The sequence below is a fragment of the Vigna umbellata genome, chromosome 4 (assembly GCF_029865625.1).
Source record: "Vigna umbellata cultivar VRB3 chromosome 4, Vumbellata_1.0, whole genome shotgun sequence".
In the NCBI taxonomy this organism is placed as follows: domain Eukaryota; kingdom Viridiplantae; phylum Streptophyta; class Magnoliopsida; order Fabales; family Fabaceae; genus Vigna; species Vigna umbellata.
Window position 1 is genome coordinate 43997636 of NC_142168.1, and position 18763 is coordinate 44016398.

The 18763-nt window shown below is 42.0% G+C and overlaps 3 protein-coding genes across 7 annotated transcripts in view; 1 reads left to right on the forward strand and 2 right to left on the reverse strand.

Moving 5' to 3' along the window:
* LOC124841307 (uncharacterized) overlaps positions 1–17951 on the forward strand; it is a 40527-nt gene extending 22576 nt beyond the window's left edge. For 2 of the 5 annotated variants that reach the window (XM_088113203.1, XM_088113202.1), the window contains 5 exons: positions 12635–14406; positions 14627–16575; positions 16667–16890; positions 16967–17224; positions 17313–17951. In XM_088113203.1, coding sequence (XP_087969329.1) covers positions 14656–16575; positions 16667–16890; positions 16967–17224; positions 17313–17829 — 2919 coding nt within the window. In that variant the 5' untranslated portion in view covers positions 12635–14406; positions 14627–14655 and the 3' untranslated portion in view covers positions 17830–17951. Of the gene's footprint in view, positions 1–10557; positions 10689–10746; positions 10879–12634; positions 14407–14626; positions 16576–16666; positions 16891–16966; positions 17225–17312 lie in introns of those variants that run through there. The other 3 variants (XM_088113201.1, XM_088113200.1, XM_088113204.1) reach the window with 3 other exon arrangements.
* LOC148200319 (uncharacterized) lies at positions 1351–5089 on the reverse strand. Its single transcript, XM_088112898.1, has 4 exons — positions 3736–5089; positions 2999–3600; positions 2002–2676; positions 1351–1884 (listed from the first exon to the last, which is right to left on the reverse strand). The coding sequence occupies exons 1-4, from the start codon at positions 5087–5089 to the stop codon at positions 1351–1353; spliced, it is 3165 nt and encodes a 1054-aa protein (XP_087969024.1).
* On the reverse strand, positions 5086–6555 carry LOC148200320 (uncharacterized). The gene is made up of 2 exons (XM_088112899.1): positions 5762–6555; positions 5086–5635 (listed from the first exon to the last, which is right to left on the reverse strand). The coding sequence occupies exons 1-2, from the start codon at positions 6553–6555 to the stop codon at positions 5086–5088; spliced, it is 1344 nt and encodes a 447-aa protein (XP_087969025.1).
* Positions 17952–18763: the final 812 nt, after the last annotated feature.

The window sequence follows — 18763 nt, forward strand, 5'->3', positions numbered from 1 at the left end:
AGTCACCACCTTTCTAGTCACGTTGGCATAAGAAGCAGCCTCCACCCATTTGGTGAAGTAATCGATTGCGACTAGTATGAAACGATGTCCATTTGACGCCTTCGGCTCTATAGCTCCAATGACATCTATTCCCCACATCGAAAATGGCCATGGTGCAGACAACACGCTTAGAGTCGTAGGTGGCACATTGACATTATCTGCATACTTCTGACATTTCTCGCACTTTCTCACATGTGTGCAACAATCACTTTCCATGGTCAGCCAAAAATAACCAGCTCTCAATATCTTCCTGGCCATCGAGTGCCCATTCATGTGCGTGCCAAAGGTACCCTCGTGCACTTCTTTCAACATCAGCTTGGCCTCCTTTGCATCCACGCATCTGAGGAGGATCACGTCGTGATTTCTCTTGTATAAAATATCCCCACTTAAGATAAAATTGCCCACCAATCTCCTTAGCGACCTTTTATCGTTTTCAGATGCTTTCTCAGGGTATTCTCAGGTCTTAAGATAATGCTTGATATCAAAATACCAAGGTTTACCGTCTAATTCTTCCTCGATGAAATGACAATATGCTGGCTCCGCATGACTCTTTATTTTAATCATTGGTAATTTTGCGTCTTGGTGAACTTCAAACATTGACGATAAGGTAGCCAACGCGTCTGCCAATTGATTTTCTTCTCGCGGTATGTGGTTAAATGTGATGGAATCAAAATACTCTATTAATCCTCTGATGTAAGCTTGGTAGGGAATTAATTTTGTATCCCTAGTCTCCCATTCTCCCTTTAACTGGTGGATGACCAAAGCGGAATCTCCGTATACATCTAGAACTCTTGCCTTAGATTCGATTGCCACTCGAATACCCATGGCACAGGCTTCATATTCTACGATGTTATTTGTGCAATTAAAACACAACCTTGCTGTCATTGGTATATACTGATGCTCTGGGGAGATAAGCACTGCTCCTATTCCGTGTCCCATCACATTCGAGGCTCCGTCGAATAATACCGTCCATGCTTTTTCATCTCGGCCTTCTCCGTTCTCCTCGAGTAAAGCCATGATGTCTTCATCGGGAAATTCAGGTTGCATTGGTTGATAATCGCTAACGGGTTGATGAGCCAGGTATTCCGCTAGAGCACTACCCTTGACGGATTTCTGAGTAACATATACGATGTCATATTTTGACAATAGCATCTGCCACCGAGCTATCCTTCCAGTGAGAGCAGGCTTTTCAAAAATAAACTTGATAGGATCCATCTCGGATATCAACCAGGTAGAGTGACTCAACATGTATTGCCTTAAGCGATGAGCAGCCCATGCCAATGCACAACAAGTTCGCTCTAACGACGAATATCATTGTTCGCAGTCTGTGAATTTCTTGCTCAAGTAATATATTGCATGCTCTCTTTTCCCAGCTTCATCATGTTGACCCAGTACACATCCCATTGACTTCTCCAATATAGTTAAATACAAAATGAGTGGTCTTCCTGGCTCGGGTAGATGCAACACAGGTGGGTTTTGCAGGTATTGTTTGATTTTTTCAAAAGCGGCTTGACAATCCTCGTTCCAAACCACAACCTGATTTTTTCGTAGCAACTTGAATATTGGTTCACATGTAGCGGTTAGTTGGGAGATGAATCTAGCAATGTAGTTCAATCTACCCAGAAAACCGCGAACCTCCTTTGCCGTTCTAGGCGTAGGCATTTCTGATATCGCTCGCACTTTGTCAGGATCCACTTCTATCCCCTTTTGGCTAACCACAAAACCCAACAACTTCCCGGATTTCACCCCAAATGTGCATTTGGCGGGGTTTAACCTGAGTTTATACTTTCTCAATCTCTCAAATAATTTCTTCAGGTTGAGGATATGTTCTTCTTCTGATTCAGACTTCGCAATCATGTCATCCACATAAACTTCGATCTCCTTGTGCATCATATCATGAAAAAGTGTCACCATCGCCCTTTGATATGTTGCCCCGGCATTCTTGAGTCCAAAAGACATCACCTTATAACAAAAGGTCCCCCACAACGTGATGAAGGTCGTCTTTTCCATGTCCTCAGGTGCCATCTTAATCTGATTATACCCCGAGAAACCATCCATGAATGAAAATAACGAGTACTTGGCCGTATTATCAACCAAAGTGTCGATGTGTGGTAACGGGAAGTTATCCTTCGGACTTGCACGATTCAAATCACGATAGTCAACGCATATCCGAACTTTACCATCTTTCTTAGGCACTGGTACAATATTTGCTACCCATTGTGGGTATCTCGCCACAGCCAGAAATCCTGCGTCGAATTGTTTCTGTACCTCTTCCTTGATTTTCAATGACATTTCTGGTTTCATTCTTCTTAGTTTTTGCTTGACTGGAAGGTATTTTGGTTTAAGTGGGAGCTTGTGTTGCACAATATCGGTATCCAAACCCGGCGTGTCATTGTAAGACCAAGCGAACACATCCTTAAACTTCTTCAATAAGGCTCGCAACCCTTCCCTCACTTCCTTTTTCATGCTAGTACCGATTTTTACTTCCTTTATCTCTTCTTCCTCTCCCAAGTTTAGCACTTCAACATCTTCTTGATGGGGTTCTATCTCTTTAGACTCCTGTTCAGCTAATCTCAAGAGCTCTGGAGAGGGTTCCGGATCATCTTCACAATCATCTCCCGTATTATCAATAGGGTGCTCAAAATCAGGAATATCAACATCGTTATTTTCAAAACTTTCATTGTCATATCTGCATTATTTAAAATTATGAAAAAAAATAAATAAATAAAAATAAAAATAAAATAAAATAAAATAAAATAAAATGAAATAAATAAATAAATAAATAGGAAAAAAAGAAAATGACGAATGCAAAATGATGATAAAACACAAACAAACACGATTCGATTATCACGATGAGCCCAAAAACTAAATCTCGACCCGTAAGTCATGAATCCTAAAGCCCCGGGTGAAGCTATAGGATTAATTAAAACTATTACATTTTATTCAAATTAAGCATCACGGGAAAATTCAGACTTTCCCAATTGTTGAGTGGTGCATCTGGGGAGCAAGCTTGCACGAATCTTGAGCATTCAGAGCTATCTTCATCCTCCACGACGGCTATATGGCCCGCATTGATCCAACCAGCACTACGAAAGCTCTCCTTGATGTTGCGAATACGAATCCTTTCCATCCTGGGTTCTCGCCTTTCTACACGAGCCAGACCGCGCTCTCTCCTTTCTTCCATCAGCCTTCTCTTGTCCTCTTTGGTGGGCTTGTACCCTAGGCCATATCTGTTTCTATTCTCAACGACCCTTAGGAGGAAAGTTCGCCCCTGCCCATGCTTGCCTAAACCTCTACCAGGTATATACCCCTCTTTCAACAAGACCTTGGCCATCATGATAGAAGCACGTGATAAATGCGGGTTTACTGGGAATGGCTCCACATAGGCATTTCCCACAATCTCCAATGACTGGAAAGCTGTTTCAAGAGCTTCCTCAGCCGCCTCAATATATCGTGTGGACGATGGTCCGCTCACAAGGAGGTCCTCCTCTCTTGATATTATCACCAACTTATCTCCCATAACATATTTCAACTTTTGGTGTAGTGTGGAAGGTACAACTCCTGCAGAATGGATCCACGGTCGACCCAACAAACAGCTATAAGCCGGGAGGATATCCATAACTTGGAATGTCACTTGAAAGACACAAGGCCCGACTTGGACTGGCAATTCAACTTCTCCCATTACCACCCTCTTACTGCCGTCAAACGCTCTCACAATCATAGAGCTTGGCTTCATATGCATTCCATCACAGGGTAGCTTCTCCAATGTTGTTTTTGGCATGACGTTCAGAGAGGAGCCATTGTCCACCAAGACACGTGCTATAACGTGATCCAAACATTTCACAGAGACATGAAGAGCCTTGTTATGCCCTCTCCCCTCAGTGGGTATCACCTCATCCGTAAAGGTGAGGTAGTTATTAGCGATAATGTTGCCAACAATGCCCTCAAACTTGCTCAACGAAATACCTTGCTCAACATGAGCCTCACTGAGTACTTTCATTAACAACTTTCTGTGAGAGGTAGAATGCATAAGCAATTCTAATAAGGAAATCCGAGCAGGCATGCGGTTCAGCTGTTCCACCACCTTATACTCACTCTGTTGAATGAATTTTAAAAATTCGCAGGCCTCTTCTTCAGATATTTCTTTCTTTTCCTCCTCGTTAGGGGTCTCCTCTACATGTGCACCCTTTCCTTTTAAGACCTCCCTGGCTTTTGCGGCCATTGTTGTTTCATTATTATTGGTTCCCTCTCTTGTCACCATTGGTGACACGAAGATTCGACCACTTCTCGTCATCCCACCTATGCCTGTTATGTTTTCAATGGCCGGATCTGTGCCCTTTCCCTCATCTAACATATGTGCTTCGTATATCCACGGGACAGCCTTCTCGTTTTTGTAAGGAAAGGGAGATGGCGCCCGAATGACGACATACGGCTTATCTTCAGTCACTAGCGCAGGGGTGGTTCTAGTGAAATGGATCACCAACGGCTCAGGCAGAGTTATGTCGGATTCCCCGCCAATTTGTGTGAACACTTCCCCCTCCTTATCCTTGTAGCACACTTGCATAAAACTTCTATCCAACAAGTTTTGCAGAATACCTTCTAATTCAGAACACTCTTCAATAGAGTGCTCAGCGTCTGGATGAAGTGCACATGATGTACCCATATCATAATCACCTTTCACTAGGCCCACTTTTAACAACGCCTCGAAAATAAACCTCCTAGAACTCTGGATTTCACTCACATCTCTTATCAACTCATGTTTTTCGGCCTCGATGGCGTTTGTCGAGGTACTCCCGGGCCCGGACAATGGGTTAGTCTCGATGCTAGGTTTATCTTCTTGAAACTTTAACCACCCAGAGTCGATTAGAGCCTGTACCTTATATTTGAAAGCTATACACCGCTCAATTGAGTGACCAACGCCTCCTCCATGGTAACTACACTTGGCATTGGCATCATAACCCCTTGGGTATGGAGACTGTACAGGCTTCATCAGGCAAATGGCAACCAAACCCTTTTTTATGAGTTGAGGTAATAACTCCGTGTAAGTCATAGGATGGGGGTGAAACTAGCAGATTGATTCCTTCTCGGATTGGTGTTTTGACCTGCATTCAGATTCAGACCTGCATTTGCCCCAGCCCTCCAAGTATCAGTTGGGGGCAACGACGATTGATAATACCCTTGTTGTTGTTGAGGCCTGGCTTGATGAGCAAACGCCGCGTTAGCTGCAAAAGGGGGTTGTCCCAAGTATGGACGGAAGCTATGAGTGAGAGCTTGACCTCTCCACAGAGGCATTGCTGATGCCGCATGCACATCCCCTTCCTTCTTCTTTCCCGCATTGAAATTGGGTTTTTTGTAATTTGCAGTTGCGGGCGGACCGTATGTAATTTTCCCACTTTTAACCCCGATTTCTATCCTTTCACCTATTATAATGATATCAGCGAAATTGGAAGACACGTTCCCGACCATGTGCTCGTAAAATGGCTGTTGGAGAGTGTTCACAAACATTGCCACCACCTCCCTGTCGTACAAAGGTGGCTCAACTTGTGCAGCTAACTCTCTCCACCGTTGGGCATATTCCTTGAAAGTTTCGTTGTCCCTTTTTGACAAATTTTGCAGCTACAGTCGGTCTGGTGCGATGTGTGTGTTGTATATATACTGCTTTACAAAGGCATCTGCCAGGTCCGCCCAGCAACGGATTCGAGACGGCTCAAGGTGGGTGTACCAGTTCAATGCTACCCCAGCCAAACTGTCTTGGAAAAAGTGGATGAGCAGCTTGTCATCGTAGGCGTACGCAGCCATCTTTCTACAATACATGGTCAGATGGCTTTTCGGGCAGGTATTACCTTTGTATTTCTCAAACTCCGGCGCTTTAAACTTGTGTGGTATCGTCACCCCAGGAACCAAACTCAGCCTTGCAACATCTCCAAACCCATAGCTTTCAACCCCTTCAATGACCTTAAATCTTTCTTCCAGAATCTCCAACCTACTCTTGGCCCCATTGACACTACTAACTACCCCCTGCAACATGGTGTGTGGTATGACTTTAGTTGAAGAGCCCTCTCTGGTAACCATGTGGGGCGTTATAGTTACTCGCGTTCCTTCAACTGTGTTTGCCCCAGTCATCCCTGTACTCGCCATGGGAGCCGTTACTGAAACAGGTCCTTGAGTGCCGGTTAGTACTACATTAGCCGTTGGGGGAAAGGAGAATGAAGTCTGCTCTACTTCTGCGTAATCTCCTGTGGGAGGAGTATAACCTGGAGGTAAACCATACATTGGGAAAGGGACCGATTGGCTAACAGCGTTAAACGTCGGGGGATAATAGTGGGCATTCCCCTCTACTCGTACAGATGAAGACTCCCCAATAGTCTTAAGGGATTCGAGGGCTGCCAAGATCTGGCCAACCTGATCTTTCAACAGGCTAACATCAGCCTTGATGGATTCATGCGACTCCTCCCAGTTGTCCATGAATCTTGAATTGGCTCGAGTCCTGTAGGGATGTCGTGGAAAATTGGCCATTGTTTCCCTCACTTGTACTGCTTTATTATTTTAATCGAATTAAATTAGATGAGAATAAGATGTGTTAAAGAAAAACATGATGTATGCTAGCGACATGTGGAAATCACAGGATCACGATAACATTACTGATGGAAATTAACACAAGTCGGTACCAAACGAACATTCCGCATCTTTCATTTTAGTTCAATATTTTGCCTAAAGGCACAAAATACAATGATCTCATTTATACATCACTCCTGAGCTCGAACGATGAACGATTTCATCTCGCCTACCAACCATTTACAATGGTCAATAAAAAGTTTGACTTCTTTTGGTGGAATACAAAAGTGGGTACTAGCTTCGGCGTTCAACACCATCTTGGGGATGTCTTCAATTGCTCCGTTTGCCAACATGACCAAATGAGAAAAACTTCCCTTCCAATGCTTCACAGCCTCTTCTTGCTCTGCGATGTGATCTTCCATTTGTTTTACCAAGACCTGATGTCTTTCTTCGGATTCCATCGACCTCCACCGTTCCTCTTGCTCCTCAATGTATTCCTCCATTTGTTTTATCATGGTCCGATGCTCTTCTTCTGCTTCCGCTAACTTCCAACGCTCCTGGTTCACATCTGCCTCAAAAGACATGGCCATTTCCTTCATCTCGTGCCCCGCTTTTTCTACCTGAACCTGGGCCTCCCTTAGTTTTTTTAGGGCCTCTCGCTTATCTCTTTTGGCTTCTTCGTAGAGGTGCTTCAATTGTTTTTTCTCTTCTAACGCCGCATTCTTCTCCTTCACTTTCATGGCCAGCTCTTTGCTTACAGCTGCAAGATCTTGTTTTAATCGGAATGTATAATCTCTTTCAGCCTTCTGACTTCTGACAATTTCTTCATAGGCCTGTGCTTTTTCTTCTTTATCATTCCTCATATCAACAAAATCGTCGTGCGCAGTTTGTAATTCCTTTCCCAACCTAGCATTCTTCTCCCTCAATTTTTCCATCTCTATTTTCAAGTGCTTCATCTCTTCGCTCTCCAAATCTTGGGATCGCCCTTCATTAGCTGGCTGATCACTAATAGGCTTGAAAGACAGTTTGACTTCCTTTACCCTTTCCAGGATCCAGGTATGATAACTAACTTTGTCGTCCATCACTCCTACCCTTAAATCCTTTCTTGCTCGCGTAACGCTTTCCCAAGCACTTCTAACTTTCCTCAACATTTCAGTGCAATGCCCGTCCTCATAGTATATGAAAAATGCCATGAGATAGTCCGGTGAAGGTGCACCTTTCATGGGATGGCCGAATTGTCTTTGAACCAAGAGAGGGTTGTAATTGATGCAATATCGGGCCCCTATGAGAGGTACATTGGGAAAGCGACCACAGTGTTGAATAGGCTGTTTAATCTCAAGCCAAGGAAGACGCCATTTTATTTTTCCTCCGTCCAAGCTAACAAAGAAATGGGCCCACTCATTTCCCCCTATGTCCGTAAGCCCATGGCATGACAGATTTTCCGAAGGACGCTTGACATTGACAGCGCTTTTAAACACACGTGCAATCATCCAAGCGTACAGTGCCGACACACAACAAAGGATTTTCTTCCCCTTCCTTTTGTGACAAAAGCTCATGGTCCCATAAACATCAGCAAGGACTGCCGTCACAGGATTCTCCGATCTCGTCTTTCTCGCCACGAAGACATCTATTGCGGTATAATCCACAAAGTCTTCTATTTTGGGGAATAAAACAATGCCGTACACGGTGAGAGCTAGCACATCCATAAAAGTCTCCCACTCTTCCTTATCAGCCAGATGCTACAGGTACTGTTCCAGATACCCCTGTGTCAGCCCACGCACTTGATGCCTCGTTACCAACCTATCTTAGAGTTCCTTGGGCTGTAATTTTATTATGGAAAGGAAAAGGTTTTTAGCACAAGGACGATGCATGCGATCACACATGTGCCTAAACCTTTGAAATATTTTTGTAAATTATATATATATATATATATAAATATTTTATTTTTTTATGTATTATTATTAAATATGTATTTTAAAATAAATAAATATTTAGAATAAATAAATAAAATAAAATGAAAACGATAAAAATCAAAATAACAATAAAAATAATAAAATAAAACAAAAAGAATAAGATAAATAAGGGAACAAAATAAAATAGATAAAGAAATGCAAATAAATAAATAAGTAATAAAAATAAAACAAAAAGTAGGGGTGTCTAAATGAGAAACTAGGGTGTCTAAACTAGTTTGATTTCTAACAACGAACTGGGCCTAAACCCAAGTCGAAAGCGGCCCAATAAGTATGTAAGGATTAAAAAATGTAGAATGGGAGCAGGGATTCAAACAGAAAGGAAGAGGGCAGCCCGCCACCTAGGCCCAAAGCCCCTCAACCCAAATCAGAAAAATAGGGGTTTCCCCCAATTTCAAACTCACTTTACGTTCACAATCAACATATCAGAGACCCAGGATCTCTTTCTCCGACCGAACCAAACAGCACGCTGCTACTGCCTCGAACCAGCCAACGCGAACCGCCCACGACCGGTCTCGGCATCGGCGGCGACCTCATGTACCACCTAAACCACCGCCAACCGCGGCGCCACTGCCTCCTCTCTCCCGTTTATCTTCCCCACTAAGCCGTCATCAAGAGTCGCGGCCTGGGGTGTCGCCGAGGATGCCGTTCGTCGCACCGGAACTGGCCGCCGCGAGTCGCGGCCTGAAGCATCGCTGCTTACTGCCGGAATCGAGCCCCCCCGCGTCACTACCTCTTCGGCCCAGCCACCACGCCACGCTGCACTTCGATCCGGCCACCCTGGGAGGGGTCTCACCTCTGTCGCACCTGCACACGGGCCGCCGCCTCCGCTGAAGTATCTTCTGCCTCTCCACCGATATGCTTGGGTTCCTTCTTTTAGTGGTTTGAATCTGTTTTTGGTGCTTTATTTTTCTGGTGAGGATCGGTGTTTACAGAGTCATGGGTATTCTATTGTGTTTGGATTGTTGGGAATGGATGAATGGCAAGGGAGGGCACCAAAAGCAAACCTTTCGCTTGATGGTGATATCCGCCGAGTGAGTGGAGGAGGATTTTGGTTTTGCAGTTAATGATGTTGTGAAGTTTGAACAGGATGTTGATTTGGCCTGTTTTGAATGTAGAGGAAATAGGAGAGAAAGATGAGAATGGGAATGGTAGAGGAGTATTGGTGGTAGCCGTGAGTATCAAGATGGCTATGGCTATGTGTGATGATGGTTGATGATTGGGTGAGGGGAATTAGGCCGTGATGTAGATGATGATGGGTGCTGGCCGTAGTACAAGGATGAAGATAATGGGTGTTCGAGGTGAGTGATGGAGGAAATTGGTTTCTCCAGAGGTTTCTGTTTAATGATTATATGGCTATTTTCTCTGACTTTTTTACTATTATTAATTACCTTAGTGAATCTTGTGGGCATTGAAATCACATTTTGAACGAAGTTTTGATTAAAAGACGATGGCACAAGGAAAACAAACACAGCTATAATCATCGATCAAGCATCATTTATTCACAACGAGCATGCATTCGTATATATGAGTGAGACCAAAGAGCTTAGATACGAAGACTTACCTTTGCGGTTTCAAGGAGAAAAAACTTTTCTTTTCGCTCTAGCCTCTTTTTTTCTTAGATTGGATTTTCTCTCTCTTTTCTGTTCTCCTCCGTATCCTCTCTGTGAATGATGTCTCGTTTTTTTTCGAAAAATGGATGATCCTCTCTGTGAGACCCTGGATAATTAGCAAAGCTAATTCTGACACCACACCAATTACGCACGCCACGTCACACACTAGTGCATTAAAAACGCACCAAACTCTGCATGCACACACGCCACTTGTCACGTTGGAAGCTTCCATTTCAGAGTTTGGTATGCAGGTGTCAGTTTGGGAGACGTTCGTTCAAACGAATGTGAGTTAAACAAAATCAGATTTTTTGAAAACTCTCTCTCACCTGCACCATTCATCTTCTACCTCTGAAACCCAAAACCTCCATTTTCTCCATCTTCTCTCTAAAGCTTCCAACTTCTCTCTACGATAAATCTCACTTTTATTCTCCAATCACAGTTTCAGAACCATAGGAACGCTCTCTGAGACGTGGGCGTTATTTTGAACTGAATAGAAGTAGGATCTAAACTGGTAAGTTCTCTCTTCCCGTCATTCGTCCTTAGGTTTCTGGAAAAATAGGGTTTTTAGTTGCATGCAAGCATGTATTCTAAGTGTTCTGTATTCCGTGGTTAGATTCTGTTTTGGAAGAGTCAAGAACCTAAGAAAAGCTTGTTGAACGAAGCCACTTTTACATCTAGGACAAGTTTGGTTGCCAATCCTGGTAAGGGAAGCTTATATGTTTAATTTATACTTGCATGTTGTGTAATCTGGATTGCATGTATGAAAAGTATGAAGTTTGAGCTGTTATGGACGTTTACTGATATCTGGTATGAATTCTGGTTTTGATTGATCTGTCATGAACGAGCACTGCCTGTATGTATTAAATACGTTGTGGACTTTGATTGAAATGCATGTTGATTTGATTACGTATGAATGGAGTATGGTTATTGTATAGTTGGAATGATTAAAATGATGAGATCTATATGATGATGATATTTAAGGTGAATTAAATCTGGAATGAAAGTTATAAAGTTTATAAATTTGAAATCTGGAAGAATTTTCTAAGGTTGAGAAATCTGAAATTTTATTCATCCCCTTTGATAAATGACGCTCGGTCTTAAACCGTTCGGTTTCCCCTTAAAATAACTTAGAATGGGATTCCTTCATTTGGAAAGAATTCTGCTCGAGAACGAGCGTCCCCATTTGAGTGAATGAGCGTTCGACCTTATGTCGAGCGTTCGTCTTTGATAGCGTTCGGCCTTATGTCGAGCGTTCGTCTTTGATAGCGTTCGGCCTTATGTCGAGCGTTCGTCTTTGATAGCGTTCGGCCTTATGTCGAGCGTTCGTCTTTGATAGCGTTCGGCCTTATGTCGAGCGATCGTCTTTGATAGCGTTCGGGCTTATGTCGAGCGATCGTCTTTGATAGCGTTCGGCCTTATGTCGAGCCTTCGTCTTTGATAGCGTTCGGTCTTATGTCGAACGTTCGTCTTAAACGGCGCATGGTATTCTACCAAGCGTTCGTCCGAAATAGCGCTCGGCCTTATAACGAGCGTCCGTTCTAAATCGCGCAAGGTCTCATATTAAGCGCTCGTACTACTTGGATATGTATTTGATAAATTAGCGTTCGTACTAAAGTATTAGACATTCATTCTCTGTACGTCCGTTATATCTCTGGCCTTAGTTTTCATTATGCAACCATCTTCAAATATGATTCTAAGTATTCTTGACACTCCATTGTATATTAAATCTGGTTCATGTGTTATCACAAATATTTTCTAAGTATCAGTATACTTCAAGTCGAGTCCGTTCATTTAACTGGTCACACAGGGAGTCACGTCCGTCCATTCAGTACTATATTTGAACGTTCGTCCTATTTCTTCAAAGGACTGAACGTTCGTTCTTTTGTACTCTTAAAGTTAAATATGAGATTGATTATGAGTTATGATAAATTACAGAGCGAACGTTATATTAAGTGATTTTATGATTATGGAATTTAAATGAGCGTTCCATGGAGGAACGACTCAGATGTATTAAATGTGAAATTTGGTAAAGTATGAACCTGGATAAGTTAAGCCTCGCGGTCCATCCTGATATTCCGTGATACGCCTCTTCAAGTAGAAGGGGGTATTCATGCGTGGGAATGGCAGGAGGCCCTAGTCCGCTTGAGTACTTTGGACAGATAGGGTTAACCTCGAGTGGTAGCTGTGAGATTAAATCAGTTACTACACCACTCGGGTGCAAGGACGCTTGTAACTACATGGTTCATACAGTCCGGACGGTCTGTCTTATATACGTATTTTTATGATTGTTATTGGATAAGTCACATGTTGTATGTGTGAATTGAAATGTAAATGTATGTGTTGATTGTATAAATTAAATATTATAAGCTTACCCTTGCATTTCCATTGTGTTGTCTACTGTCCATGTATATTCCGTCTTATCAAAATGCAATGATCATCCGTTGTGGGTGTGAGCAGATGGTGGTGCGTCCCTTGAACAAATGCTGGAAGAAGAAAATTTGGATGAAGCAAATCTGGTGGAGGTTGAAGTGAAGGCCGAGCCTTAGAGTGCTCGATAAATTTGAATTGTAAATGTTAGTATAGTAAGAACGTTCGGCCAAGTATTTTGTAAGGCCGTTCGTCTTAACCATATATTCCTCTATTTTTACGTACGTTGTTTTTATATCAAAGAACGCTCGTTCCAGGTTTTCCCTTGTATGCGTTATGCGCGTTCTTTTGTGCTGATGTCGTTCGACTTTTAATCCTGTTTAATGCAAAGACTGTTTATGTTACTGTTAATTGTAATTAATTCTGAATTATGGTAATTACTGTATTTTGGGATGTTACACTCTCTCTTTCCTCTCTCCGAAAAACCCTTTTAAAAACACTTTGCCTCCTCCTCCTCTATTCCCTGATTCGGGATTTTACCTTGTCTAAAAAAAACAGTTCCACTAATCCCCAATCCGAAACTTCGCTTTCCCTTATTTATTTTTTGTTCACTTCCTAGGAAGTTCATAACATGGGACCTTCCTTGTTTCGTTTTTTACTTCCTAGCAGCTGATACACGATGCTGGGGATTTTTGTTTTGGCACCCACCACAGGCACATTACCCTTTATTTATTTTTTTATTTTATTTTGTTTTATTATTTTATTATTTTTGTTATTATTATTTTTTATTAAAACAAATAAAGTGAAACAACAAAAGACGAACGCCTCACCGTTTAGACGAATGCTTCTACAAGACCGAACGTCTATGACGAGTACCACACAAACATCATCTAGAACGATCGTTCCAAAAACAGAAAAACACATCAAGACCGAACGTTCAACTAGGAATAAACATGACCGAACGTTCAATGGAGAATAAAACCATCAAGACCGAACGTCCAACTAACATAAGAAAATGACCGAACGCTATTTGTTGAACACTACAACGGGCCGAACGTTCAAAACCGAACGCTGAAGACAAATATCATGAAGACCGAACGTTCATCGAAACATTATGACCGAACGGTTGAATCTGAGGACGAACGTCCTAAAGGATCGAATGACCGAACGGTCGAGCAATGCAAAGGACGAGCGCTTGAGGATTAAACAAAGGCCGAACGGTCGAATAAAGAACGCTTTGAGGATGACCGAACGGTTTAAGCGGAGGACGAACGTCCTAAAGGACCGAATGGCCGAAAGGCCGAATGGGCGAACAGTGCAAAGGACGAGCGGTCGCACAGGGCAGATGACGAACGTTTTTGTGTTTTTTTCTTGGTTTAATCCTTTTCTACATCCCTATTTATGTACGAATGTCTCAATTGGGTCCTCGTTTTTTAAAGTGTATCAAAATGGTCCCTAATTTTGAAAATTGAGATCAATTGAGTCCTTCCCGTTAAGTTGGCTGGACAGCGTTAAAAAAATTGATGAGAAGAATGCTGAGATGACGAAATGTTACTGACGTGGCATTGACCTGGCTTAATGGTGAGTTTTTTAGATTTAAAAAACGTGAAATTTGTAAACCAAAACACAACGTTTTGATTTTGAACATAAACAACGAACGCTTTATCAGAAGGACGAATCCCTAAATTGAAGAGGGTTTTGTCGAGAGTTGTCTTTTGTGGTTCCAATTTGGCGGACAATAGGTATCGTTTCTAGATTTGCGAGTGATCTATCGGTGGTATTTCGGTAGAATCAAGAAGGTTTTGGCGGTGAAGCACGTGGAAAGCAGTGGCGAAAGTGTTCGAAGTGAACCACGTGTTCAGGTTAGTAAATGTGCTTTTGATTGAATTTTGTGATGAATTTGTCCTTTATGGTTGTCGGAACCTGTTGTATGTTGTATATTGTTTCGTTTTCGATTGCAATGTGGTCCCTCGTTATTAAAGCGTTGTTTGATTGTCTTTTTCAGTGGGTTGTGGTTTGAATATATTGTTAATGCTTTTTTTTTGTGGTCCCCCATTGTTAAAGTCTTTTCTTACTTTATAGGTTAAAATATAATTGTTGTGTTGTACGTAATGGAAGGAAATTTTGAAGTTGTTTTTCACCATGGTGGAAAGTTCATAAATGAAGGAAAACTTAACTATGAGGGGGAGAGTACAAGTTTATCCTTTGACCCAGACATGTGGAGCTATTTCCTTGTAGTCAGTGTAGTAAAAGGTCTAGGTTATGATGGGTTTAAGGAGTTGTTGTACTGCGTTGGTGGTGGTTCTGTTTTGGAAAATAGGTTGGAACCTTTGTTGGATGACATAGGAGCCATGCACATGATTACCTTAGCCAGGCTTAATGGTGAGGTTCATCTATTTGTTGTTCACAATGTCTCTGAACCTGAGGTGATAAATATGTTAGAATATATTCCTCAAAATACAGATGAAGTAGAAGTTGAACTTGTAGGTATGGTTATGGGTGAAGGTGAAGAGGAAGGCGGGGGTATGGTTGTTGAACCTGTTTTAGAAGAAAGAATTGAGGCTGATGATGTTGTTGAAGGAGAAATTGAAACAGAGGTTGGTGGGGGTGAATGTGAACAACATAGTGAAAGACAATTTGAGGTGGCTGTTAATGAAGGTGAGAGAGGGCAGTGTGATGGAATCAATGAAAGTGTTGTGGTGTCAGAACAAAGAGTTGAGGTTGATGATGTTGTTGAAGGAGTAATTCAAACAGAATGTGAACAACACAGTGAAAGTCAATTTGAGGTGGCTGTTAATGAAGGTGAGAGAGGTGAGGATGATGATGTTGTTGAAGGACAAATTGAAACACATGTTGGTGTGGGTGAGGTTGAAGAGGATGGTTCTGATGTTCGAAGCTGGACCAGTAGTGGTCATGATGATGGCAATGAGGAGGTTAATTACGACTGTATGGAAGGTCTGGTTGATGTTAATCTTGAGTGTGATTTAGAAGAGGAGGTAGGAGACAGGGTGGCAGATTGGTTTGGTAATGTTGAAGTTGATGTGCAATCTGATGATAGTGATGTGGATGATGGAATCAATAGTGATCATCATAGAGGTTTGTCCGATGATGAATGGAAATCTGATGAATTAGACAGTGGAGCAGACAGTGGAGCAGAAGATGATGAAGAGGAGGGTTATGGGAAGTTTGTAACCTTCTGCATGCCTAAGACAATGGTAGATTATAAATGGGATGTGGGAACTTATTTTGCTAAGAAGGAAGACTTTGTGGATGCCATTAAAACATATGGAATAGAAAATGGCAGAAATATTAAATATATTAAAAATGATAAGAAGAGAATGAGGGTAAAATGTATGGGTGCTAAAGGAGAGTGCCCTTGGATGGCATATTGTGCTTATATGGAAGCCATTCATACGTGGCAATTAAGGACTATTGTTGATGACCACAGATGTAGTAGAGAGCACAAATTAAGATTGGTTAATGCAAAATGGCTCAGTAAAAGGTTGGAAAAAACTGTTAGAGAAAATCCACAAGTAAAGGGAAAGGAAATTCGTGAGAAGATAAATCGAAAATGGAATGTAGGTGTATCTAGATGTATGGCTTATAGGGCAAAGGCCATTGCTTCAGACAATGTTGATGGGTCTTTCAAAGACCAATATAGAAGGATTTATGATTATGCCAATGAGGTTTTAGCTCGTAATCCAGGATCCACAGTAAAAGTCAAAGTTCAAGAGAATGTGGATGGAATCAGTTTTATGAGGTTTTATACATGTCTAAAGGCCTGCAAGGATAGTTTTGTGTTCTGCAGGCCAATAATTGGGTTGGATGGTGCTTTTCTGAAAGGAAAGTATGGTGGTGAAATGTTAACTGCTGTTGGTAGAGACGCAAATGATCAAATGTTACCTCTTGCGTATGCCGTGGTCGAAGTAGAGAACAAGGATACTTGGAAATGGTTCCTCCAATTTCTGGTTGAAGATCTTGGTGGGGAGGAAGTAAGTTCATCATTTACATTCATGTCGGACCAGCAAAAGGTAATGCACATGACCTATTCCCCGATTATGTTAATTATCTTTGAGGTTGAAATCATATCTCTAACAACACTGTCATAATTTGATTCAACAGGGACTACTACAAGCTGTACAAGAAGTAGTGCCTAGAGTTGATCAACGTTTCTGTGTTAGGCACTTATACGCTAATTTTAGAAAGAAATTCCCTGGAAAACAACTCAAGCGTTTGATGTGGAAGGCAGCTACAGCAACCCATCCACAAGCATGGGAAGCAGAAATGAGAAATATTAAACAGCTTAACGATGAGGCTTTCAAATACTTGTTAAAAATCCCTCCCAGGTTTGTATTTAAATTTCTATTGTTAAAAATCTGCCAAATATTCACAGTAACATTGATGAACATATATATGTTGTAGGTACTGGTCAAGATCAAGATTTAGCAGCAAGGCTAAGTGTGATACTTTGGTTAACAACTTGTCGGAGGCTTTCAATAGTGTAATGGTGCATACAAGGTCTAAGCCAATCGTAACCATGATGGAGGAAATCCGGCTTTACTTGATGAAGAGATGGGCAACTAACAGGACAAAAAGTCAATCACTTTCTGGGAACATTTGTCCAAAAATCAAGAGTAGACTAAAGAAGGAGTCTCAGTTAACTAAATATTGGATACCGTGGTAAGAATGAGGTTTGTTCACTTATGATTTGTTTTAAAATGTGTTAGTGGTTTATGATTATAATGTGTTTCTTGTTTTGATTTTAAAGCTGGTCAGCAAACAAGATTTTTGAAGTTCGCCATGTGTCCCAAGCCGGTGACAAATTTGTAGTCAATTTAGATGAAAATTTGTGTACATGCAAGAAGTGGGAAATCACTGCCATACCATGTTGCCACTCGTTAGCTGCTATGAAATTCCTAAATCTTGATGCAGAGGAATTCATTCCATGTTGCTTTAGGAAGTCAACATATGAAGAAACATACTCTTCAATTATCTATCCAATAAATGGTAACAATATGTGGGAGATTACCACATATGAAGATGTTCTCCCTCCACCAAAAAGAACTTTGCCTGGAAGACCAAAGAAGAAGCGAAGGTTGGAGCAATGGGAGTTGGTGAAGGATGACAAAAGAATGAGGAAGGGTGGTTTTAAGAAAAGATGTGGCATTTGTAAGGAACTCGGCCACAACAGGACTTCTTGCACCAAAGCACAACAAACACAACAAAGTACCCCATCAACTCAACCAAACATCCCATCATCAAATGAAGAACAAGCTGCAGTTTAAGGGGATAAATGAACAACTTTAATGTATTTTTTAATGTGTCTTTGTATTAGACAGCAACTTCGTGCTCTTTTGTTGTATTAGACAGTACTTTGGTTATCTTATGCTAATTTTGATGTTAAATCCTCTTTTTTTGTCTTCTTTTGTAAATAATTTTTATGTCTTCTTTTGTAAATAAGAGCACGCTCGTCCACTGTGCACGCTCGTCCACTGTGCACGCTCGTCCACTGTGCACGCTCGTCCACTGTGCACGCTCGTCCCCTGTGTACGCATTAGAGAACGCTCCCTCAGCGACAAAAAAGACGCTCGTCCACTATGGACACTCGACAGAACGCTGGCCAAGCGATAAGAGCACGCTCGTCCACTGTGCACGCTCGTCCCCTGTGTACGCATTAGAGAACGCTCCCTCAGCGACAAAAAAGACGCTCGTCCACTATGGACACTCGACAGAACGCTGGCCAAGTGATAAGAGCACGCTCGTCCACTGTGCACGCTCGTCCCCTGTGTACGCATTAGAGAACGCTCCCTCAGCGACAAAAAAGACGCTCGTCCACTATGGACACTCGAGAGAACGCTGGCCAAGCGATAAGAGCACGCTCGTCCACTGTGGATGCTCGTCCACTGTGCACGCTCGTCCACTGTCGACGCTCGTCCCCTGTGTACGCATTAGAGAACGCTCCCTCAGCGACAAAAAAGACGCTCGTCCACTATGGACACTCGAGAGAACGCTCCCTCAGCGACAAAAAAGACACTCGTCCACAGACTCCTAAAAACACCTCAGATATGCATACACATTTTTTTAGACTCATCACATTTCATAACAAAAATAAAGTTTTAACTAGTAAGAAGTCTGACTTTCATTGAAATGGAAGAAAAGTACAACACGGTTACAACCCATCAGCCCATTCTCATCAACATTGATACGCAAATTGTATTT